The sequence below is a fragment of the Blennius ocellaris genome (assembly GCF_963422515.1).
Source record: "Blennius ocellaris genome assembly, chromosome: 13".
NCBI lineage: Eukaryota > Metazoa > Chordata > Actinopteri > Blenniiformes > Blenniidae > Blennius > Blennius ocellaris.
Window position 1 is genome coordinate 18,903,537 of NC_137662.1, and position 26,063 is coordinate 18,929,599.

At 42.1% G+C, this 26,063-nt stretch overlaps 1 protein-coding gene across 8 annotated transcripts in view; it reads left to right on the forward strand.

Moving 5' to 3' along the window:
* Positions 1–7,748: 7,748 nt before the first annotated feature.
* LOC308138533 (transcription factor COE3) overlaps positions 7,749–26,063 on the forward strand; it is a 70,000-nt gene continuing 51,685 nt past the window's right edge. For all 8 annotated transcript variants that reach the window (XM_080507686.1, XM_080507687.1, XM_080507688.1 and 5 more), the window contains exons 1-6: positions 7,749–8,493; positions 8,794–8,950; positions 9,297–9,360; positions 9,587–9,642; positions 11,551–11,624; positions 13,470–13,538. In XM_080507686.1, coding sequence (XP_080363812.1) covers positions 8,363–8,493; positions 8,794–8,950; positions 9,297–9,360; positions 9,587–9,642; positions 11,551–11,624; positions 13,470–13,538 — 551 coding nt within the window. In that variant the 5' untranslated portion in view covers positions 7,749–8,362. The remainder of the gene's footprint in view (positions 8,494–8,793; positions 8,951–9,296; positions 9,361–9,586; positions 9,643–11,550; positions 11,625–13,469; positions 13,539–26,063) is intronic.

Sequence of the window (26,063 nt, forward strand, 5' to 3'; positions counted from 1 at the left end):
CACTCTCTAAAAGATGACAGGCGAAGACAGGAATGTGGAATGAATGTTTGAGATGCAATGGAAAAACCTACTGTGTATACGCCTCGCCATCACATCTGCATGAACGAGTGACAATCTTAAGTCTCTGGTAAATTTAATTTAATTTACCCCTTGTTTTTATGTCTGATAAGCTTGTTTTGGCTTATTGTGTGTGTGTGTGTGTGTGTGTGTGTGTGTGTGTGTGTGTGTGTGTGTGTGTGTGTGTGTGTGTGTGTGTGTGTGTGTGTGTGTGTGTGTGTGTGTGTGTGTGTGTGTGTGTGTGTGTGTGCGAGGTTGATTCTACTTTTCAGAATTATAATACACATCAATTTTGTTAATTGAATCGTGCTGCCCTTTGAGTTCACAAAACACAGTCTGAGTAATTAGCCTTGATTGCCTGGTCTGTGTTTCATAAATTGTCGCTCCCGCTTTCTCTCTAGTGAACCTGTCCTTCACTGGAGCACAGACACTCCTCCAGCATTTCCACCCACTTTGTTTGTGAGTCTTTGATCCACAGTATTCCAGTTAAAGTTACACCCATGTGCTGCAAGTTGAAACTTTCGGCATTGTTGCTCAGGGGAACCTTATACCCGTGGCGCCTTCTGCTTTTGTCCTTCCCTTTAGCAACAGAACTCTCCTATGGTCCTGGACAAAAGACTACTCACGACACCATTTTATGATCTCGGTGATGATACCGTCTCCTTCTCCTGTTCGTATGTTACTGTGGCCCGGCTCATTTGAATGCAAAATCTTATGTTAGAGAAGCGGGAGGGGGGGAAAAAAAAAATCATTTGGCATGATCCCTCGGGACAGTTGTTGAGAAAGGAGGAAGAGGTGATGAAGTAAGAAAGACGACATTTTTTTATTCTGGGATGCAACGAGAAAGATAATTTAAATCAGTTGCTTTCACTATATGTACATTAACATAGAAGTGATTAAAAAAAAACAGGTGCTACCAGGTTGATCACTGACACAAAAAAACAAAAATCTTACACATGTTTATTTGCAATTATCATCACTTTTACACTCAGCCACACCACACTCAGTGTGTTTGTACACATACATGTATATGACAGGCTTTTACAGTTGTTTGTGTTGCCGAGTTACACGTGCATGTTAAGTATAATTGACGCGACATTAAAAATCATTTTCTAGAACAACCCCTCCAATCTGGTGTGGAAAACACTTAAATGCAAGACCAACAAATACGGTGTATTAAAGTGGGGTGTAAAGTGCTGCGATGTCTTGCCTCTCCAGTCTGTCTAATCACTATGTGAGTGAAACATTCATGGTACACTAGATCAGTTCAATATTTAATTTCTCAACAAAGACTACATGATGGAACAGATGCTCAAACTTTGTATGTTTCTCAGGAGAGCAAAACTCACTTTCATGGAGCTATTGAGCACCCGAGATTCTGATTGTGTACAAGCTCGGTGTTGACTTGTGAGTGCTCCTCACCTATGCACTAAACGTAAAGTCACGGATGAAAACGATGCTCAGGCACACTGAGTGTCTGCAGCGAGTCGCTGTTCAAACCATGGACTGAATACATCAATTGTTTACATCTAGGGGCAGTGAAACCTCATGCGTGGAAGCACATTAGAGATGCACCAAGGTTGCCCTTTGCCTGTATGTCACATTTCAAGTGAAAATTTGACTTGGCATGTTTACATAGGATTTCTTCATCTCCTTTCTAAACCCCTATCCTATGGGCAAGCTGAAGGTGAGGGGAACTAAGATTATTATCCCCCGTTTCTCTGAGGAGCTTTTCTTTATGCACACCCTCACAGATGTCGACATTTGGTTAGGCGGTGTACATAGAAGCCCCAGATTATCTAGCGCTCCAGGAAGTCTGTTTAGCTAAAGTTAGGAGTGGTTACTTTCCGGCACCTTTCTTCATTTGCTGCTTAGTGACTCCGAGACCCTGTGTGCTTTGTCATACATCTGTGTTAAACTGTGTGTTTGAAAAATAAAAAAATACATAAAAAATTTGGGGGGGGGGGTTGTTTGAAATTGGCTGTCCGTTAGGTCTTAGTTGTACTGATGTTCACATCAATAGGCTCCGCTTGTGCAGATGTAGACCTCGTCGCAGGAAGCGTAACAGATGGTGTACTATATGTCATAATGCTATAAAATCCAACAGGAATTGACAATTGAAATCCCACCCTGGAGTTTGCCTCTTTTAGCTTTGGCATAATCTTCTCAGGATTTCAATTGCAAAGTCAAAGAGAATAGTCTAGCACATGGGGACTAGTTATCTGGGGCAAATGCGGTCTAAGGTTGACAATGCAAAGGCTATGTTTATGTGCATCACACTTGCTATACCGAATGTTTCCCAGAGAGCAAGAACATCCTCCCCTGAATTCTATTCCTCTTCCCACGTCCCAGTGCTGCCGTGGAAAGTAGGCCAAGTGAGCACCAGGGCGTTGCTTTTTTAAGATGATCAGTTTGTCAGTGTGTTTTTGTGTGTGCTCAGGATGGCTATTCATGTGGCTTGACTCTGTAGAACAAAGACCAGCATTATACAATTTGCAGCACTTCCAATAGCAAGGGAAAGGGAGAGGTTGGAAAATAGGGACAGGACAAGTGCAGATGAAACAAAGACAAATTCTGGCTCGTACTCTAATTCATTTACTTCCTCTTTTCCACCTCTTTGTTGCAGCAAAAAGGTCCCTTGCCAGTAACACTCCTCTGCAAGATCATACTGTACTCTAGTTGGCATGGATTATTTTTAGCTATTGCTGTGCAGCTTTCACCTTGACTCCCTCTGTCTTGACATCATAATTAACATTTCTGTTAATAGTAACACAGTTCAATATTAATAAGGATCTCTGGCTGAAATCACAAGCCACTTGTTCAGTGGTAATGAACGTCGCTGCATCGCGCCTCTATGAGACACCTCAGTCGCCACCTTAATGATGGTAATCCATGCAGAAAGCGAATTAAGAGGCACTGATGCAACATGTTGAAAATATACGTTCTGAATGGAGGAACCTGAGAACTTTTTGAGTTCTGCAGGTGGGGCAGTCTCTCTAAAAGTTGGCAACACCTCCATCACAGGGGTCAACAGGCAAATTAAAGTTCTCCCGAGTGTTGAGGCAAAGGCCGCAGCCTGTTTGGTCATGCACGCACAGGCTCGCTTAAAAAAAGAAAAAAAAAAAAAGAAAGAAAGAAACGCGCAAGGTTAAAGCTGATATCTCCCGTTTTGGAGGCCACGATGCTCGGTGCAACATGTGCCCATATCATACTTACTGATGAGATTTTTTCCCGCCCCTTGAATGACCTCTAAAGTCAGACTTTTACAACCCTTTTTCTCGGTGCCAGTCTCTTTAGCGAGGGGGCGCACGCATTGTAAGTTAATATGTTCCGATTAATAGCTGAATAATCAAATTTTCCTCATTCCTGTCAACGCCACCGACAAACGCGAGGCAGTGTGATGTCTCCCCCTCCCTTAAATAACATTTTTAGATGGGCCAACAAAACAGTGATGGACACAATCAAGACGGAGCTGTATAAGAGCGAAGGTACCCTGGGTATTTGGTCATGTGTATTTTGGTCTAAATTTCCAGGGGATATTTTAGATGTTAATAGCCCTGAAGTGGTCTCGGTTTCTTATTTAATTTCTCTCGCCTTCTTTAAATGTAATTCGCCCACAGACTGCGCCGCGAGGCTCTAAACCGCGCAGAAACTCTCTCATCATTTCCACAGCAGAATGGAAATGCAAATTGTGCGCACGGGCAATGCCCTTGACAGAACTCACCACTGCACACAATTAACATGAGCACTCTGACAGAAGTTAGTGACGAAATGTGAGGTCACAACAGCAGTGTGTCAGGGGGGGAAAAGTATGTATATTTAGTTCAAATGCTGTGCGTAAAAAGCGCGCGTTTTGAAATGACACACAAGTGGACATCGCATAATAATAATAATAATAATAGTAATAATAATAATAACAATAATAATAATAATAATAATAATAATAATAACACGCTCACCTCTCATCAAAAGTTTATTTTCACAAATTGAATTTCCTTTCCCCCCCTTGTTGGAAAGCGACTTTTTAATTTACGTGAAACGTGTTATTCTGATTTTTTTTCTCAGTCTAAAATCATTTGTCCCGATTGTAAACATTTTGCTTGACCCGGGAGGACCTCGGAGGGTGCGCTTTGATAAGTCCAAGTTGAGATTTAGCAATCTTGTCACTGAGGAACACAGCTGCCTCATATCGACACAATGATCTCAAGTGTAACCAACGAGGGGCGCTGTCCGTCTATCAGCTATAACTACTTGACATGGATAGGCTACGTGATTGATATCGTCACTCTTGGCCATTTGTGTTTTATTGCTATAATTAAAAATAACGTGTAAACTGTATTTTAACATAATATTTAAATATATGCCAGATCGAATTTCGGCCGTGCGTTTATCACCCCTACCATCGACGATAACAAAGCCCCTTTAGACCCAAAACTTTTGTAATTACGCTTTGAGTATAACGTGAAATCAAACAAATTAGATAATGCATTAAAAAAAATATTTAAAAAAGTATAATTTATAATTCTTTCACACTCAATTAATATCAGTGCATATGTATGACATGGACGTGATCGATTACAATGCAGCTACAAGTGACAGCAAATAAAAAAACAAATGAATTTATACACCTCGGTAAGTGTATGTTTTATTTTCCTTTGCATGTTAACTTGCACATATCAGATGCAAATAATTAATCAAATTAAAACATTTCAAGTTCAAGCAAATGCAAAACAAAAAACAAAACAAAAAAAGAAGAATCTTGCAGTTCTAAACAAAAGGAATAATTCGAGTTGCTGTAAACAATAAGTGGGCTGACTGCCTATTTGAAATGATGCGTAACTGTAGGCGTACTTGATTAATATTTAATCGGGGGAAGAAAAAAAAAAAAAAAGGATCACTTTAAAACAACCCCTGCGATAAAGCCGAGAGCGAAGTTGCTCGGTGGGTGCTAATAAGATTTCCTTTTTTTTTTTCTTCCCCCTCCTCATTTTGTCAATCAATCCATTAAGGAAACAATGCAGGTGAGCATAATGAAAGTGTTGTCCCAATAAAGTGCATCGATGGACAGCTGGGCAGCGGCCGGCTGATTGACTTTGCCTTGACATCTGGGAGGCCCGCTGGCCCCTGGCACGCGTGGAGGCTGATGTCGCCATTTACATGCAAATTTAAGGAGATCATGAGGGCCTCGCCCCGTAAATTCACACAGAAAAAAAAAAAAAAAAGAAGAAGACGTCACCCCTCAATACGGAAGAGGCTCGTTCCCGTCGAGACGGGAGGTCTTCCAAAAGTCACCCCTGTACATTTCTTTTTTTTTTTTTTATTGTCCCGAGGAGTTTAGGTTTCTATCAGTGGGTCTGCGCTCAAATCTTTTGGGGGTTTATTCATTGTGGTCAGTGAATAGAAGGAGGTATAGATAACAGGCCCCTGTGTCATCAGCCGCTCATTTGATCGAGCCATGCAGCGTGGCGCAAAGCGGCCAAGATGCTGAGGTCACAGAACACTTCACACTTGTTTCCCCCTTCTTGTCATCCATCACTTACCTCCAGCGTGCAGGCTGGATTTTTTTCCAATTTTTTTTTTTATATAAACAAGGGAATAATAATAATAACAATAATCTTTTTTTTTTAAAAAAGGTCAAATGTGACTAATATCTTCTAATTCCTAAAGTTTTCATGCATGCAAACCACTAAAACAAACAGGGGATCAACATTTCTTTTATTTTTGACGCTAACATTTCACCTAATGATGAAGAGCGCATTTTCCACGGTGTAAGCCCACCACGCAGATGATCCCACAGAATGAGCTGAGACGGATTCAGGCTCCGCGCCGCAGCGTGTGCAGCAGCTGACTCCCTCTTCCACGTCCAGATGGCTCCTGCACACAGATTTGCATTCATTTTCCTTTAATATCTTCTGAAATAGCGGGGCAGCTGCATTTGTTGTCAAATACGGTTTAAAACTCCCTTTCAGGACAGCATCGTTACCTACGTGACGGGTGTGGAGATCCATTTTCCCTCTCCAGTCAACAGTATCAGATCTAAGAGGATTTGTCTCAAAGTCTCCTAATTTGATAATCAGATTTAAATCGCCTTGGTGCGTGTAATCAGGGGTTAAGTTCTAATAAGCGACTTGAAGCTGTGCAAGAAAAAAAAAGCATAGGGAGTTGTGTGCAAAAAAAAAAAAGAAAGATATTTGCAATCTCAGTTGAACAGACAAAAAACATTTTTAACATGCGTCTCGGTTTGTTTCATCTAAAGAGAGAGTTAAAAAAAATACAATTAACAAAGAGCTCCCTCTGAGTTTCTCCCTCATTTCCCTCCTTTTATACAGATTGGAACATGAATTTCTCTTAAATAATAATAAAGAAAAGTTACAGAAAAATCTACACCTCATTTTGTGACTGGGCAATTTGGCAATAGATTGTGTGGAGGTGAAAGCAACAGCTTATAATTCACTTATCTTTGGCAGCAGCTATTAACCCTCAGCACCAGCTAGATAGATTGCTCAGGATATAGCACACATCTCTCTTCCTCGCACCCTCCCCTCTCTCCCTCCATCCTCTCCCCCTTTTCACCACTAATGAACCGAATTGCTTGCTTGTCCCTCTCGGACAGAGTCGGACATGTAGACAGTTGGCTCTTTAAAAATGATTAAGATGTTTCTGATTATTACTGATCTTACTGGACGTGCATGAAATAAGGGAGACACAAGACCCATGGATTTCCTGAAGTTTGTTTAATGTCATGAGACACTGTGACTCTGCTTTTAAGTCCAGACAAAAGGTCAATGATCTGACTTTATGTGTAGAAAGCACAGCAACATGCCTGATTTAAAATAAAAATGTATATCAATATAAATGCTGCAAAGACTTTTTCTTTCAACATTTTTTTTTTTAGCGAAACCAGTCCATAAATTATCTCTGCGACACACACAGCCCAATTGAATGTCAATTATCTCGCGTTAAAAATTCTCAATGAAAAGTTCATGCAAATGAACAGATTTATAATCTTGTCTGATTCTCAGAAATCAGCGTTATGTTAATTACATTTTAATTACGGTAACATAAGCAGCAGCCGTGGGTTAAAATGTACAATAAAAAAAAAATCTTGCACTTTTATGAAGAAACATGATCAGCTATCATTGAAATATGATTTATGGCCTGTATTCTCACAGTTATTGAGGTGCTTTTCGACACATCAGTGAACAAACAATCATCAAGTCAATTTGTAATAATGCTAACAGACTTAATCGAATAAATATATCAGATACTATTATTTCCATCCATTATAATAAAGCTAATCACGGAAACTACAATCATTAGGCCAGCCAAAAATAATAAGCAATGAATGTTGAAGTTATTATTATAAATTTTTATTATTATTATTATTATCATTCTCATTATGTGTGATGGTTACACCCGGTTGAATTCTTTCCATATCATTTAAAAAAATCAAACTCACCACATATAGGGCCTAAGCAAGAGGAAAAGTGGAGCGAATGAGTGTTCTCAGGCTGCTGCACTATGGGGCTGTACGCGTACAGTGGAGCGCCGCTGCCTGACAGGAAGCGTCAGCGCGCCGTATATGGTCAAAGCCCCGCCCCCTGCGCGTCATCCTCTGACAGCGCCTCTCCCGTGGGTTTAGAGTTTTGGCTCCCGGGAAAGATTTCAGTCCTCGGGGAAAGAGGGCTTAGTTTTGCATGTTCCCATCCATCCTGCACGACGCGAAAGGGCCCCTTATCCACCTCTCCTGTGTACTAGGAACACCTCCACTGGTGATCAGCCTTTGCCTGTGTTTGTCTTGTGGAGAAGCAGCAGCACCTTTTTCAGGAGTGGGGTTTTTTATTCAACAAGAAGTCCTGAAGGTTTTGGATGCGGGTGCTTCAGGGATGTGGGCACTTTGAGAGCAGCATCACCCACAAACACAAACAACTGCCATCGATTTTTCTGTGAATAGCACAAAAAAGAAAAAAAAAGAAAAGAAAAGAAAAAAAAAACCAGAGGAACAATAGCAACACAAAAAAAAAAAAAAAAAATCTTGTCTATTGAACAATTCACTTTTCCAGTCTGTGGATACCGCTCTAACTAAGTACAGCACTTTGAGAATTGTTCACATCGGACGGACTGAAGAGGGAGGCAAGACCTGTGGACCGGGTTTTCCCTCGCAAGTCTGAATCGGCTCCCGCTACTTTATCCCGTGAAAGAGAAAAAAAAAACCCTGAAGGATAACCGCCACGCTTTTGGACGTTTATTTTCCTCCCTTTTAATTTCGCAGGAGGCTCCTTTTTTTCCACGCAAATTGTCCTAAATGTTTGGGATTCAGGAAACTATACCGCGGGGTGGGACGACGATGAAGGAGGAACCGCTGGGTGGACTGAACTCGGTCCGCTCCTGGATGCACACAGCTGGGGTAGTGGATGCAAACACAGCCGCCCAAAGGTACGCATGCCAAAAAGCATCTGATTTTTCTCACGCATTCCCTCCTCATCATATCGACCCCTCAATCCCCTGAATACTCTGTATCAATTACGGTCTCCCAATAAATGCCCCCCCTTCGGCTTTCCCTTCTTTCATTACATCAGATTAGCCATTATTGTGACAAATCAAGAAATCTCTTCTCCCCACGTTGTACTCAAGCGTGCTTCTGCATCTCCAATGTTTTCCATCAAGCTTCTCCATCATCGAGTATCCCCGGTGTCCGGTGCTTAACCGAGATGGTCTCTTGTTTTCTCCCCGCAGCGGTGTCGGCTTGGCACGGGCACATTATGAAAAGCAGCCCCCTTCCAACCTCAGAAAATCCAATTTTTTCCATTTCGTCCTGGCGCTGTATGACAGACAGGGTCAGCCCGTGGAGATCGAAAGGACAGCTTTTGTGGACTTTGTGGAGAAGGAAAAAGTAAGCGGTGTATTTGAGGAATACATGCAAAAAACCTCCCTCCTGTACATAATCAGCACATGTATCGAAATTATGTTCTCTGAATTGGCAGTGGGTTACTAAAGGGGGGAAAGTCACGTGTAATATTGATTTTCTACAAAAAAAAAAAACCCAACTCAATTCGGTGATGACAGAGAGTCGTTTTAAAAAATATATATTTTACACCTAAAAGCTGTTTTTCTTCTTTTGCTCAAAAACTCTAGCATATTTATTTTTATTCTTTCTTATCCAAACACAGACATGTGCTCGTGACAGTTTATTTATTTTTGGGGGTTGTGATTTTCATAAACTGTGTTGTCTCCTGCAGGAACCAACCAGTGAAAAAACTAACAATGGGATACATTACAAACTACAGTTATTGTACAGCAACGGTGAGTGAAAGTGTCACTATTCTGCAAACAAGCATCACGTTTAATAATAATATTCAGAAGAACAATAACAATGTAAGCATGTTGTATTTATTTTATTCAAACATTGTGTGAACTCTGTGTATTTTTAAAACATGTTCCTGAACTTTCTTCATTTTCCTAATTCATTGCCTTCAAAATTCACCATGTGCGCCTCTTTTTTTTTATTTTTTCCTCTCCCCCCATGCAGGCGTCAGAACAGAACAGGATCTTTACATACGGTTAATCGATTCCATGACGAAGCAGGTAAGCTGCTGTTACACTTGTTTCTCCACACAGTGCTCACATGTGTGTAAAAGAAGAAAGAAAAAGAAAAAAACAAACCATGCAAATCGTCACCCCTGAGATCGACACACAGAAAAAAAAAATCTGCGTGCAAAATGCAGTCGTGGCACAAAATAAAATCAAATTACCGGTGTAATAAGAAGAGACAGCTTCCATTCGGACTGTTTACGTTCGAGCATATCATATTGCAAGACACTAAAGTCAATTTCGCTCCGCCAGAGTTGGGCTCAGTTTGTCCAACATTAAAATTTAAACAGCACCTTTGCTGCATGTGATCTCATTTGACTCTACCTGCAAAGTGTCAGAGGTGACGCTCTAAACATATTTTAAATTAAAAAGAAAAAACAAAGACGAAAAATTGCATCGAGTGTTTGTATGCATGAATCCAAATTTGTATATTTTGTATTCAGGTGTATTTCACTGCGTCCTCGCAAAGGGGAAAAAAAAATCATCCAAGGGGATTTACGCACAAAGAAAATAATATGAAATGTACGTTTAAATCCTGCGCAGAGTTCTGCAAACTCAATTATAATTAGAGCAATAAAATCAGGCATCCACGTTTCAGCTCTCCATCTCGTGTTTTGTTATTAAACAGAGGGTTTCGCCTCCTGAATAGAGCCGTGCAGCCTGGGCCACTGGTCACAGACAACATTCCTGCGCGAATGATCCGAGTCAATGACGCAGAACAAGCAATTTATGGATTTCTGTTTCTACAGCTGCAAATAGCGACATAAATCAAACCAATATAGATAATCGCCCGGTTCCTCAGAAAAAAAAAGAGGAGAGAGGGGAAGGAGAAGAAAAAAAAAAGCATCAGGTCAAGTAGGACAGCTTTTTAGAAGCGAGAGTGATGCGACCTGGTTCAGATATGTCACTTTTTCAAAGTCATTTTCTAACGTTGGCTTGAAGCGTGCCTGTAAAAAAAAAAAAAATTAAAAAAAAAAATTAAAAGCAGCACGTGTGAAATTGTATATATAAAAAAATATGTTCATAAAAAATTATATCGGTTTTATTTATTCATCCTATATTTGTGTCGATGCAGATCATTTAGTCAATAATGTGTTGCTTTGCTTACATTTACACTTGGTGCCGGTTCAGTACGAGGGAGTAAAAGTGTCTATCCTTAGAAATGGAAGAAGGAGGGAGGGATCGAGGGAGGGAGAGAAGAGCGGCAGAACTGATAGCTCCACGCCATCTGTTTCAGCCAATGCTCAAAAATTACTCAACCGTACCGCCAGACACCGCTTTTTATCCACAGAAAGATCATTGTTAGCGGCTCAAAATAAACAACAGATTGCCCATTAACACTTTCCCCCAAATATCCCCAGATTATAAGCATATTGATGACACTTCTATTGGATCTCTCCTTATGAAAATCTCTCAGTCTCTCTATCCCTCTCTTTCTCTGTCTGTCTGTCTGAGCCACAGGATATTATAGAGATTAATAAAAGAAAAAATACAGTTCATTATAATAAAAAAATAATAATAACACATACCACTGGAAATAATTTCATTTTTTAATTATTATTACCACTGAAATATAGTTGTTGCTGTTAATATTATGAGTCAAAAGTTATTTCTTTGCAATTATTAATTTACATAGATATAACTGACGTTTATGTGAATCAATATAATTTGTGACACAGGGGATTGGTGGGATTAACTTAACCATATTTCTCTCCCAGCCTTTGGACTCCTCTAATATATTGTGTGCGCCTCACGTCATGTGTATTCATGCCCTGATCTATTTTATTAAGTGCAAAAAACAGTAGATGTGCTTGTGTAATTATTTGTGAATTCATGCAAATTAATATGTGCTTGAGAGACGCCTCTGTTTTCACTTTATTTCCATCTCATTTTCTTTCAAAGGCCATAATTTATGAGGGTCAAGACAAGAATCCAGAAATGTGCAGAGTTCTTCTTACTCATGAAATTATGTGCAGGTAAGCATTCTTTTTTTGCTCTGTCCATTTTGCAGATCCAGGCAAAAAGTAATTCCCTCCCCTTCGATAAGTTTTGACACTCATGATGTGATGCAGCGATGCAGACTGTCCTGTGGTCCTTCAGCAGCCACAGAGAGAGCGAGAGAGCTGCTGCTGTCATTTCTAACTTTGATATGATGTGATTCAACTTTGATATGAATATGACAGTAAAAATGAAGTGATTGTCATTTCCAGTGAAGGGAAGCCGAACGTAGAATAAACAGCCATTGACAAACTGCACAAGTTAATTTGATTTCTTTTGAAATTTTCAAGTCATTTTTTTTTTCTAATAGGATAAGAATTGTCAGCACTTAAGTCTGCTGGAGACAACGTGTTTTTCTGTTATGCCTAAATGATGCATGCTATGTGTAATTTCCGCCGCCCCCCCCACTCCCATCCCCTCCCCTTGCACTGAGTCAGTTCTCGGTTGATCCCACCTGTCAACAATGATCAGCAAGCCTTTTAGTGTCATTTAACCACATAAATCTCAACTGCTCATATTGCGCTGCTTTTCAGCGGTGTCATTGATACTAAAAGGAAAAACGCCTTTTGTTGTTATTGTTGAGCTCAGCATGAGCTTTGTGAACATTGAATTCGGATACTGTCGGTTAACCTCTCCTTTGTTGCACCGGTGCATTGTTCAAGTTACTGGTTGAGAGCAAGTACAGCATGAGAAAGAGAGAAAGAGTGAGCGAATGAGAGAGAGAGAGAGCTGCTGAGAATGATTTGTCTTTTTCCATGCATAAACTCATCACTCATGCTCAATTTATACATGCATCCATCACTTATTTGTGACACGTTGAATATGGTTGTGCTCTAGAGGTAATATATATATATATATATATATATATATATATATATATATATATATAGGTTTTTTTTTTGTCATGAGGAAGTGTATTTTACTCCTGAATAAAAAAAACAACTACTACAACTGCTGCCAATTATCACATAAGATAATATGCATAATAAGATATATAATCTAATTATGTATTTTTTTTAGGCATGTAACACAGTACTATTTGAATTATATATATTTTTTGCTTTAGTGCTTTGCAGCTATAAAACACATCCTTATTATTGCTCCTCGAAAGTCATGTAAATCAGGCATATTTAAATAGCCTGTGGTTGACAGACAGTAGCTTTGCACAAAATCTTTGTTTTGCTTTCTGCACCATATGGCATAAATCAATCTCATTCACATATGTTTATATGTTTTCATTTCAAATGGAGGCTGGGATGATGTATTTGTTTATTTTTGCAGTTTTGATTCAAGTTCCAATCAAAGTAGTGAGAGGCAGCGAGCTATAGGCTTAGGGAGGAGATGGTTGAAACATGTGGTGGAAGATAGATTAGTGCTTTTGAGGCCATAATTGATAAATGCCCCGCAGAAATATTGGTTGAGGGTGGCACCTTGCATCTCCCTCAGAAATAGCAGCTTGGCAATTAGAGGTAAACAAAAGCTGAAGCTGTGAAAAGTGACTCCCCTGCCTCCTGGCCCAATCCCCACTCCCCTCCCCTCCAACACTAAGCCAAACAACACAACATGTTGTTTTCACCATTTTTATCAGCCATCAGCATCAATGGAATGGATGGATTGAGTGAAGGAAATCTCATGGTATTCACCCCCCCCCCCCCCACACACACACACACACACACACACACACACACACACACACAATATCAAAACCACTCAGATGCACTTAATAAATGTATGTGGTCTTCTGTGCAATATTTATTTATTTTTTGATTTATTCAGCAAAATGTGACCTGTCCTAAACACACACCTCTCTATGTTCTCTGCAGCCGATGCTGTGACAAGAAAAGCTGTGGAAACAGGAACGAGACCCCATCAGACCCGGTGATCATTGACAGGTAGGCTGGTGTTGCAGCTTCCTCTGCGCTTGTGAGCAAGGGGACGAGTACGGTGAATGAAACGAGTGAGCGTCTGACTGACTAAATGGATGAGTGACTGAGCGGACGAGCAGGCACATGGATGGAGCTCGTTGAACAAATTAAGTTCCCTCCCGGTGTACGCCAGACGGCCCAGTTGGGCTGACTTGCATCTTCCAGCCCACAGTGTGGGAACTGTGGGCCGACACTGTGTGAGTGGCTGAGGGGCGTCTTTCCCAGGTACCTGTGCACTGAGGGGCGGTCACCACCTGGATAGGGTTTGTTCAATCACAGGTGGTTCAATCACTGGAGGATCATGCTGGGAATACACCTAATTAGCTTAGGCAACTTCGCATTTATTTGGCTGGCTTCCTCTCTTTGTTTATGACAGTGATGCTTACACTGTCAATAGTTGTTTTTCATTGACTGTTTCCTTCTCTCAAGTTAGCTCTGAGCGAGATGCCATTAAAGTTTTGTTTTAGGAGGGATAAACATTTTATGTCGGCTGTTTTGTTCTGCACCTTCAGGGAAGTTACATCTGCCACATTTATATTACCTTCATCTCCCTCTAAAGAGGGGGAAATAAATGGCTTCGTTCACGCACTGACATCTTTCACACAGTGTGAGACTATAGGCTCCGGTCAGTTGGTGTGATTATATTTAGGTAGGCGGACGAGGGGTGTGTGTGTGTGTGTGTGTGTGTGTGTGTGTGTGTGTGTGTGTGTGTGTGTGTGTGCGTGCGCGCGGTGGATATAGAGGTGAGGTAGGGGGTGTAGTTAAAGCGTCGATCTCAATGTAACTCTCGCCACGTACCAGGGAGAGACAGCAATGCTAATGTTTGACTAGCCGGAATCACTGTTTGCTTAGTGGAGAATGCCTGGTATCTGACAGAGGGGACAACTCTCTTATTAGTAATCAAATAGGGCTGAGCAGTTGTTGCTGCCACTCCACTCCAGCGGCTTCTCATGCATCAGGAAGTAGGAGCTGGCTGCCCTGGGAGCCTGGATGGATTACCAGAGCTACTGCTGTCTGAACTCAAACTCACACAGACACACATGTAGATAAACGCAGATACACACTCAGACGAGGACACAAACGCAGACAGACAGACAACCCCTTCCACATGCACACACGCGCGCACGTGTGCCGCTTGTATTCTGTTTATGCTGTTAGTGTGGATGACTTCTGATATCTTTATGGCAGTTCTGGTGCATGTATAAGGAAACTAGTGAAGCGTTTAGGATGTTGTAAGTGGAGAGTTTTATTTTATTTAGTTTTTATTTTTTTTTCTGCTTCACTGTATCCGGGACCACATGAACTTCTTAATTCATTAGTCAGGTGCATTTGTTAGTGACGGCACGACAACGCCAACATTAACATATAACTTGAGACGTCTACTTTGCCTGATTTCCGCTGCTTTCATGTTCGCTTTGTGTTGCTCTGCTGCCTTTTACTGTTTAGTGTTTCGCACGCCAGTGTTCTTCAATCTGCCGAACAAAACATGTAACTTAAGTACAATAAGCAAAATGAATGCATGGAGAATTAAAGTCAAGAAGAAGGGGTGGGAAGAAAAAAAGGACGAGGAAAAAAGGAGCGGATGGATATTGTAAGCTCAACTGGCTCAGGGAGGGCTCGGATTTTCATTGTGACGAGCCTGAATAGGAGTAGAGTATCCCTTTCCTTGCACAATGAGCAGCTCTGTTGAAACACAAAAGCATATGTTCCTCATTAGACCCTCCCATTGTCTCCATGTCGTAACTATGAGCCCGTCAGCTCACCCTAACAGACCCACACAGGTTTCCCAGTGACTGAAGGAGGCTTGCAAGAGAGGGGTGCCTGTGAAAGGTTGCAGGGTTTAGCGAGAGTTACGGACACGACCAGGGCACACTGTAGGCTTTCCACGTCAGGTTATTTACTGCAATTACTTGACTGTCCTCGCTGTGCATATGGGTAAGCTTTCAGTTAAAGCTTCCGTGTTTTACAGCCATCCGTGTTACATCTGTCATTTTCCCATGCACATCATTACAGGCACCTGTGCTGCGGTCGCTGCTGGCAGAAACTGATTATTTCCAATTGAGTAGAACATAGTTGAGTGACATAAACCTTGAGGAGAGGTTTGATTGTTGAATCAGGCACGTCTCATCTGTCTACAATTACAGTATGGGAACCAGCTAGCACTGCTACATTTCCTGGAGAAACAGTAGCATGGCCGAACCTTAAGAAACAGATTTGGAGTGAATCATTGATGGCGTTCATTCTCTGTAACATTTTCCCAGATGGTAAGAGGGGAAAGCGCACACAGCTAGCTGGCATCTAGCGAGACATTAACTGGCGTTCCCATGGATCTGGCATATCCAACGGAGTTTGGGAAACTTATCATTCCAAATGTGTCCTATTTTCCTGCGGTCAAGCCAGACATCTGTTTACCCTATTTTCTCTCAGAGTTTTGATACAGATTTTCACTCAGATTTTTGAAGAGGAAGGATTCTCTTAAAAAAAAAAAAGAAAAAGAAAAAAAAAAAGAAAGAAAGTTGGTTAGATATAGGCCCAACAGCTGTCACAAAGTTTCAGCACTGCTTGGTCTTTAAATATTTCAGGACTTACATTTGATGCCCTTGCATTATTCATATTCAGTTTTGGATGAAGAAAGGTCCTATTTTTGCATTTGCTCGGGTTTGTATGTACAGTGACTCGAGTTTAAATATCTTTTGAAAATGTTGCTGCACAAAGTCTGCCGTTATTGTGAGCAATGCTTTTTCTTTCTTCCAACATCAAACCGGGGGGGGGGGGGGAAGGAAAAATGTAAAAAAATAAATAAATGAAAGTCAGCGTGCGCTTACATTAAGAAAAAAAATAATTCTGTAAATACATCTAGTGACAAATTATGTGGTTGTAGCTTTGGCCGCATCGCTTTGCAGTTTGAAATAATCATCTCGCTCGATTATAAATCCAGCCGCGCTACAGATGTCACACTTATAAGTTAATGGTGCTTTAAAGTAAGTGGGGGTGTAGGTTTATTTAGTCGGTAATTTGAGTCTTTAGAATTATAGTGATGAGGTACCCGATATCTGATTAGATGGTTTTCCCATTTACAGTACTCATAGTGTATAGCCAAACATAACTCATTTCACGGTGACTCCTCTGGTCTGGTATCTGTCTCCACTCTTGCATATTGACTTTGTCTTCTCTTGTGTGAAAGATTAGATACATTGTTCAGGCTTACACATGGATTTTGTAATAAGACAAGCACATGTTGTTGAAAGAGGAGAGAAAATGACTCATTCTGCCTGTCAGGGTTCAAAGGTCACATTTTACTCTGGGAAAAGCTGGAGCAATTTATGCGAGCAGCAACGAGAGCGACACGGAGCAAATGTGTTATCAATGTGTATCTCAGCCCACAGATGAATTTTGATCTTAATGCATGTTCATACAGTTTGACGTCCTTTGTCAATTTAAATCGCCATTCACAAACAGATTGTGTATCGGGTCTAAACATGTCAACGCCGCTTATTCCAGCGGCTGCGGCACTCCCTTTCACTTCCTGTCACAAAGGTCAAAGATCACTGACCTTTGGAGTTCAGCCCAGCCACTGAATAATTCATAACATTGACTTGTTTTTCCCCTTATTTTTCCCCTTGTCTCTCTCTTTCTTTTTTTTTTTTTTTTTTTTTTTTTGGTCAGCACACATGGTTGTGCTGTGGGAGGCTTTTATTCATTTAGCTCATTTATAAAGGCCTCACCGCACCTGTTCTTGTGTTAATGGAATTAAATTTTGGCCTAATGTAAATTTTGCTTAGCTTTCTGTTATGTCCCTCATTAGTGTGCCTGTATTTTCTAAATGACTTTGCGTTATCGTTCATTTGTGGAACACCTACGAGGTCATTTCCCAGAGTGCACTTGACTTGTTGTCAAGTTGTTTACCAGAAACAAAAGACTGCAGCCTTAGAAGGTCTCGCATGTGGTTCCCTCGGCCTTCTAAGAAACAAATCAGAAAATTTGTGTGCTCCCATCTGGTTTTTGCAAAACCGTGATTACCTCCAAAAGCTGAACAAATGCCAGTATTTATAAGGTCAGCCCTTTATGTGGAAATGTGATGTAAATGAGAATCAGCGAAAGGGGACATTAAACAAAATTAAATTCATTGTCTCCTTTAATGTCATTTACATTTTTGGCTAAGCCCCGGACTGTCAAAGAGGATTTCTAAAACCATTTTAATTGCACATCAGCATTGGAAAAGAGGGTGTGTTTTCACTGAGTGGCTGTCTTGATAACCTGCGAAGAGAAGTCTGTTTATGAAGTACCTAAATGACATGTTTTCACTGCGTCTGTGGCGGAGCAATTAAGATGGCACTCTGTAGGTAGTGTTAATCTAACACCACACTTCCACCATCCATAATGAAAATGATGCAGTGGATGGGGTCACTGCTGCTGTGATTTAGAGCTGATTGTTGCAGGTGTTCTTTGTGGGTTTTTTTACTCATTTTTTTTCCCCCTCCTCCACTGAGCTGTGGGACCGGCACTCCAGCTTTTTTGGGTTTCACAGTGAGTCACTTAAAACCTGTCAACTTGTATAGGAAGTGCAGTTTTATTACAGTTACACACACGCAAACACCTGCAAACAAGTTATTATCTGTGGCTCAATAATACATCCAACTCGGTGTTGTATTTATGACCTGTGTTCGGCGTAATTCGTGTGACAGATGTGAGTTTCTGACGCCCATTGAGAAATGGGAGAATAAACTGGCCACCCCAGCCCGAGTCGACGTGATGTTTGAGTGAAGCCTGTCTCCTCCCGAGCCAGAGTAGGAAGAGCAGGAAGTGTTGAGAGCGAAAGCTGTACTTGGCAGCTCTCTTTTGGCTTGCACTTGCCGAAAAATGAAACCCAGACCCTCTTTGCAGCCTCCGAGCCAGAACCTCCTTCCCAGTGCTCCAACATCCAGGATTGGGTAATACTGTTCACTAAGCAAAACATTACCTCAAATTATTCTCGCCCTGTTTTCTATTCCCTCCTCCCTCATGTCGGTTTTATCGCAGTTTGTAAATGTCAAGACACGTACAAAGACGCACAGTATAAATGATATTTTCCAAATTATGCTCACATGTTTGGGTTCACATGAGTGGCGGCTGAATGTAACGTGGTGCCTGACGTTCCCGTGGGAGACCCACCTCACTAGGGTAGGATTCCCCAGTGGCATCAGCTAATGGCAAGACTTGACAACAGCAGAGAAGCCGGGGGTGTTGTGTTTTACTAGCGCTGAGCAGGGGTGATGACTTTAACATGTGTGCAAAGAAAGACGGAGATGTTTGCGTGGTGTGTGTGCATGCATTTTATTTAATTTTTTTTTTATGTCGGTGTGTGTGTGCGCTTAAGTGTGTGTGTGCACGTGTGTGTGTGTGTGCACTGTTGCGTGTGTGTGTCACGGCATTTGTGTGTGTGCTGTGCTAAAGAGAGGTGTGCAGCACGAAAGAGTGGCGCGGGCCAACAGAGCGACGGATTCGGCTCCAGCTTGACGGCAGTGAAAGACGAAACATGGTTCCACATGTGTTGAGAAAGAGCAGTCCATCTGTCCATGGAGACAACCCCCCCCCCCCCCCCCCTCCCACCCCACCCCCTTCACCCCCTCCCCTTCTCTTTCCCTCTTTCCCTCTTTCCTTCTCTTCCTCTCTCTTTCTCTTGCCCCCACCCCTACCCCCCAGCCCCCCCACTCTTTACTCCGCTGGTTCACTGCTGACAGAAACAAGGCCAGAGCTGGGGTGATGGGATGAATGCTGGGCCAAGAGCAACACTGGACCTTGTACACACACACACACACACACACACACACACACACACACACACACACACACACACACACACACACACACGCACCGAAAGCCGCATAAGTAGAAAGAAAAAGGTTATCAAAGATTTTTTTTTGTGTTGGTTTTTTTTTTTTTTTGGTCTGTTTATGTTGCTTGCCGTTCTCACTTGTGTTCATTTTCAGACTTTGAAGCTTTGAAGTGTCACTCTTGCGCATTGTAAACTCAGCCGCGAAGCAATGTAAGTATACGTTCCGATAATATGAGGGAAAACAATCTATCGAGATTTATTCACTTTCCCTGGCACCGTGCTGAAATAAGCCACGGCAGTGAAAATGTTACATTATTGAAATTAAATCTGAGTTAAATAAAACATGTCAGTTCTTTCTCAAATATTTAGCAGCTCTCCTTTATAATTAAACTTTGTAGCTGTTTTGAAGATGTTGTTTGGTTTCTTAAAGCATTAATGACGCAAGAGCTTTGTCAAACAGCTCCTGATTCTGTGAATCACATTTAGGTCACTCAAACCTATTTTTTTTTAGTTGTTATTTTGTATTTTTTTTAAAGGGTCTCCTTTCTTTCTCTTGGCATGTTCTCACTCTCATTCAATCCTTATTAGGTTTCCCCTAATTGTCAAACAAACTGTTGGGTCAACCTCAGTCGTATCTGGCCGTAAAACAGCACATTAGGCCCTGGTGAGGGATATATGTGGTATTTCATCGGAGACGGAGTAATGCTGGGGTTTTATGGTTAAGTACCAGTTCACGCCCACGCCATTTGTTTCGCATTAGAGTGGAGGTTTTGTAAATCAGATCAATATGTTCGCTGAGATGTGATTCCATGTTGGGATCTCCCGAGTCGTTCTTTCCTCAAGTATTTTTCTTAGGGGACTGCTTGTCGATGCACACCCCTCCGCTCCCCCTTCCCCGCCCCGCCGCTCCCTCTTTCCCTACCTCTGTCAGTCCCTCCCTCCACCTCCACCTCAATCTATTTCCATTTCCTGAATGTAGCAATTTGTAGTGTGACACAGGCGAGATTAGGATGGGAAGCAGTCTGAAGATTTCATCGGACATGGTCCTGCTCCCGCTGGTGTGAGGTCACAGGACAAAGATGGGGGAATTCAGGGAGAGGGTCATCAGTTACCTCGGGGAAACGAGCTGGTCTGCTGGCTGCTCCGTTGGCCCCAGGGGTGCCTGGGATGTATCGGAGGAGAAGCCCCAGAGAAAGAGCCCTGAACCAGTGTCATTTATTAAAAGTGACAAGTTATTTCTAACTATAGCTCAGTTTTTATTGTTTTACAACGCTGTCATTTGGAACAGTGCCCCTCTGTTTAGGAATCACAAACAAATGATGAATGAACCAGGTGATGGACTTTTTTCTTAGATTATACACGCATGATGTGCACATGTGCTTCTATAATTGCAACATTGTTTCACACACACATATATATATATATATATATATATATATATATATATATATATATATATATATATATATATATATAGTTTTATTTTATTTTTTCAGTTTGTTGCAGTGCTAAATTAAACATATATGACCGTTTAATAGAGATCGATCACAAGATTACTGCAATAAAAATATTTCACCGTCCACCAGTTTTTCTCCAGGACATTTGTTCAGTAAATTAACAACAGCTTACAGTATGAATCTCAAGTTGACCTCGGCATAATCAGAACCAGAAGTTGAGCAGAACATGACCACAGTGTGTTGTATGTGCGCACAGCAAGAGGAGACTCAGCTTTTCACTGTTTCTCTCGGTTAGTACAACTTTTTTTTCTACAGTTTTTGGAATTGTTTTATAAAAATTGTTTTTTTTAAAAATAAGACATAAAATTCACGCTAATAATGGAGTATTTATTCAATGTTTGACCCAAGCTCTTCATTGAGGGTCACTGAGGTACTCTGCTCCCCCTCTTGTTTTTTACTGCCTGCCCCAACTGCGTTAATGATATATGACAGAAATTTCCTTGTGCTGGTTCAGTGGCAAGAAAGGTCCTGGCTAGTCTATATCAATCCATCTGACTTATGTTCCCATGTCTTGAATTACCGCTTGATGGAAACCTGCTGCGGGCTTCTCTTGCCAATTGAAATCAGATCTCCTCCACAGCCTGGTGTGATATTGATCCATATTCAACACCCAGGCTGCAGATCGATCAGTATTGATTTACAATAAAAAACACTCCTCTGCTTGTTCAGCACCGCGATCGATACTTTAAAGCAAAGGGGGTAAAAAAAAAATTCAAAAGAAGAAAAACAGGACTGTGCTTTTTTTTTTTTTTTACTACGCAGTGACCAGCTGGAATATATATAAATGTGAGGAAATGTTTCATTTCTTTCAAGGAGTGTGGATTTAAGTGACCAAACCTTGACCACACCAGCGACCAGAGACCACGTCCGCAGTGAACAATGATCCTCTCCCGCCATGTGAGACTAACCAATAAAAATGGTTTAACGGGATGACATTTCTATAAGGACTCATTTATTGAAGGAGGTGTGTCTGTTTCTGAATTAGTGGCACATCTGCACTGCAGTGGGGAGCGCTAAAACTGTCAAATCAAATCTATCAGAAAATTGAAATGGAATGCTGAAAGTGGCGGATCACCTCAGCCTGATTTCAGAGTGTTAACACGAGGACATGATTTCCTGTGGTTTTGATATTAATTCATGCCTTTTTTTTCTGTCACACACACACACACACACACACACACACACACACACACACACACACACACACACACACACACACACACACACACACACACACACACACACACACACACACACACACACACACACACACACACACACACACACACACACGCGCACGCACGCGCATGCACACGCCGGGCCTATGCCTCCCACACGTTCATCATTAGGACCCGGTACAATGCTGAATACACTGGAACAGGCTAAGACAACCTATTGAGCTCCATCCAGATACACTCTCCTCCCTGTCACATCTTAGTCCTAATCTCTCGGACTTCCTCCCCTCTGCCAAATAACTGTTCCCATCCAGCAGGTCCTAGCATTGGTCCAGGCTGCCAACATCTGAAAGTTATTATCCCCAATCTCTGACATCCAGGAGTTTACAGTTATATAATGATGGGGAAAACCACATGTCCCCAGAGGCAGAGAACATTTTTGAGATGCCTCCCCATCTGTTTTGGAGGAGCTGCCCATTTTGGGCTAAACTCAGAATGGCAGGCAGGCAGATATTTTTTCGTAATCTTTTATTTTCGACCACTGGAACAGGCCAGTCTGGGAGTCATTATATGGGGTGATAAAGCAAATCCAATTGGGTCAGGTTCCCCTCCGCACAGCGCTGGTGGCACCGGCTCGCCCTGCCTCACTGCTCGTCCCTGACTGTGTAAGTGGCGGTTGTTTGTTTGTCCTAGAGAGGCAGGGCTGGGGGACTAATGCAAGCCCGGGGGCCAGCCAGGTCGGAGGCGACGGTAAACCCGAGCTGCCTGGTGCAGCAATGCTCCCTCACTGCTGGCTCGGCCTTGTTTGGACTGCAGCTCCGGTTTGCTTTCTTAGAGGGAAGCTGAGCCTCCGTAATCATTGAGACTTTCGGTCGGGTGGGGAGCGCAGCCGAGACCAGAGGGAGTGATGACATAGGTCCGCAGAGGCCTGGCCCGGTCCACCCCTGCTGCTCTTAGCATATTTATTTTCTCTTCTCATTGTATGGTTTAAGTCACACCATATTATGTTCGGACCTTATACACGTGCATAGGCACTCAGATGTGATGAGGTGCATGGCGGAAAGCTGTAGGCTTTATTTTTACTAATAATGCTCGGGATTAGTGACTTGCTGACCTCAGTGTAATCTTTATTAGTCTGTTAACCACATAGTCGAGCTATGAAGCAGCGCAACCTGATGTGAGAGTGGTCACACAGAGGGGAAACTAGCAAAATGTCATGCTTTTATTAAATCAGTCAGTAAGAGACTATTCTATATTATGTCTGGATAAATGTATGTTCCTGCTTAAGCGTTCCAAAATCTCACAGATTTAGATCACTTAAGACCTCCATCTTTGCCCCCTGGGCACTCCTCAAAAATGTTTTATTCAACATCACCACTCTGTTCTGTTTTGTTACGTTATTGAAATGGGTTGTCGATTCGAATAGAGTCAACCTGGTGGGCCAATCTCATTGTAGCCAGTGGAGAGTGAAAGCCATCTCTGCAGCATAGGCTCACCAGAACACACACAGAGATTGGACGAGGGGGGCAGTGAGAGCGAGAGTACGTTCTCCAGATGGAGATCCCAGATATGGGGGAAAATGTCCAGGCTATTTTCCAGGGTTTCCATAATGGGAATCTACCCCTTGCTTGCTTATTAAGTTGTGCACACAAGGAGGAGTGAGGGGAAGAGATGGAGAGGAAAGGAGATAAGGGCAGGCGAGGCGAGAGATGGACAACCTGCGTGCCGTCACCTCTCTGTTGTAAGTGTCAAGCAGACCCTGTCGGAGAAATCACAGGTCATGTGGATAGATGATTGTCAAAGCTCCACATTGATATAAGGGTTTTCTTTCTTTTCTTTTTTTTTTCTCTCTCCCCCCTTTGAGCCACGGAGGCGAATGATAAGATTTGTTTTTGTTTTCTGTTGGAGAGGGAGAAAGTATGACGTCCGGGTCAGGAAGGTCGACTCTAGGGGTCACGGGGTCACAGCCCTTTTTGGTACCTGAGTAACCTCACATGGCTAAGCCATTTCTCAGGCTCCCTGAAATGATGGTGGGGCGCAGAGAGGAGGAGGGCTGGGTTGAAGGGGTGGGCAGGAGAGTGATCTATCAGCGGCAGCGGGAGACATGCGGACAGCATGGCAGCTACTGCAGCTAAACAGAGTGAGACAGATAGGCAGAAGTCTCTCATACGTAACACCAGGAGCTTTAAGAAGACAGCACTGAGTGTTATGGATGCTTGACATTGACCTCTTATACCAAGATGGTGTATTTATCAAGGTTCTAGGACAATAGTGTATTTGTTTGTAAATTATTTAGTTCACTGGGTGAAATGTTGCTTTCCTCACCCAAGACTCTCCACTTCTGCAAGATGAAAACAATCTGTTTCGATTCTGTCTTTTGTGCCACTTGTCAGCTGTTTTCTTTTTTTCCACAAGGCTTAGAATTTAGGTGATCATATTTTGAACACTGTCAGTTCTATCAAGTCAAATCTACTTTAAAAAGGGAGGAGGGAAAAAAAAAAGCTCTGAAGCTTACATTTTTCTCGAAGAGAAATATTTGTGTACAGATAGGCCTGTCATTCTGTGAAACAACATTCATGATTCTTTTATTGGTGCTCAGCCATCACCCCCTCTCTTCCTCTGCGGAAAAAAGGGCTAGTCTACAAAGTGGCTTTTTGTCGTTTGAGAGAAGTAAACTTCATCAGGTCGACGGCGAGGTGTGCTTCACATGTCACTCAGTCGAGCTCCCTCCTAATGAAATGCTGCATACAGATTTCTGCCTGCGGGCTCAGGGGGATAAGACCGTGGTAACAGAATGAAACAAACCCCTTCCCATTCCTTTCACTCACACAAAAACACGCACATGCAAAAACATCCACATACAAACACACATTCATACAGCTGTACACACACACACACACACACACACACACACACGCACGCGCACGCGCACGCACACACACTCTTGCTGGAGAGCATCCATGTGAGGAGATCCAAATCTGCAATTTATTCAAATATTGATATTTCTACTTGTCAGGAGAAAGGTGCCTTGAAATTTCCTCTGAGTACTGCTGTCAAAAAAATAGCAGGAAATATGTCAGATAATTCATAAATGGAGTTCAGCGCTGCAAAGTCAGTTGGGAACAGCAAAAAATATATATGCTTGTCAATGAAGAATAGGAGCAATATTACAGAGCCCGCTGCTCATTCTTCCATCATGTCAAGCAAACAGCTTTTGCAGGCCCATAAGTGTATGCCGATGTGTACAGCCGATGTGTGTGTTTGTGTATATGCATGTATATTTGTATCTGTCTCCACATATGTACATGTGTATGTATATTTATGTATACGAATGTGTGTGTATGCTTTGGCGATGTTGTGACTCCTACTTAGATGTGTTTGTTATCTTTTTCCATCAAGACACCCCATTTCCCGTCCTGATGCAGCCAATGGGAACGTGTCCTTTTTTTTTTTTTTTCTTCTTCTTCTACTTCTTCTGCAGAGGTCCGTAACCGGACGCTGGCCTCCATGTGGTTTGAATTAGGGCCCCCGAAACTGTGAAGGACGCCTCGAATGACGTGAGGCACTTGCAGACCAAATTCCATTCTGCTGAATGGTGGAGAAAAGAACTCTCCGGAATCCTCCGAGATTTTTTGGCCCGGACCCGTCGGCGATTAAAACAGGGCGGAAACCAATAACTCAGTGAATCATGGGGCAACGTCCCATGAAATCTCTCACTGCTTTGTCACACCCTCGTGCAACCCCAAATCAACTTGAACTTTGCTGATTAGTCTTTTTCCCCCAAAAAGAGAAAGAAACCCGTCGACGAAAGTCCTGTTCTTTTCACCAAGTTAGACAAATAGAACTTTCAAACACACTTTCTCTCTCACCTCCGCCATTTTAATAGTGTCAGCCTCCTGGTGATGCATTGCTTGACCATGTTGTGCCAAGGCGAGACAGAATAGGACTCCACATATCTCCTGTGGTCATGTGATGCCATAGTTCA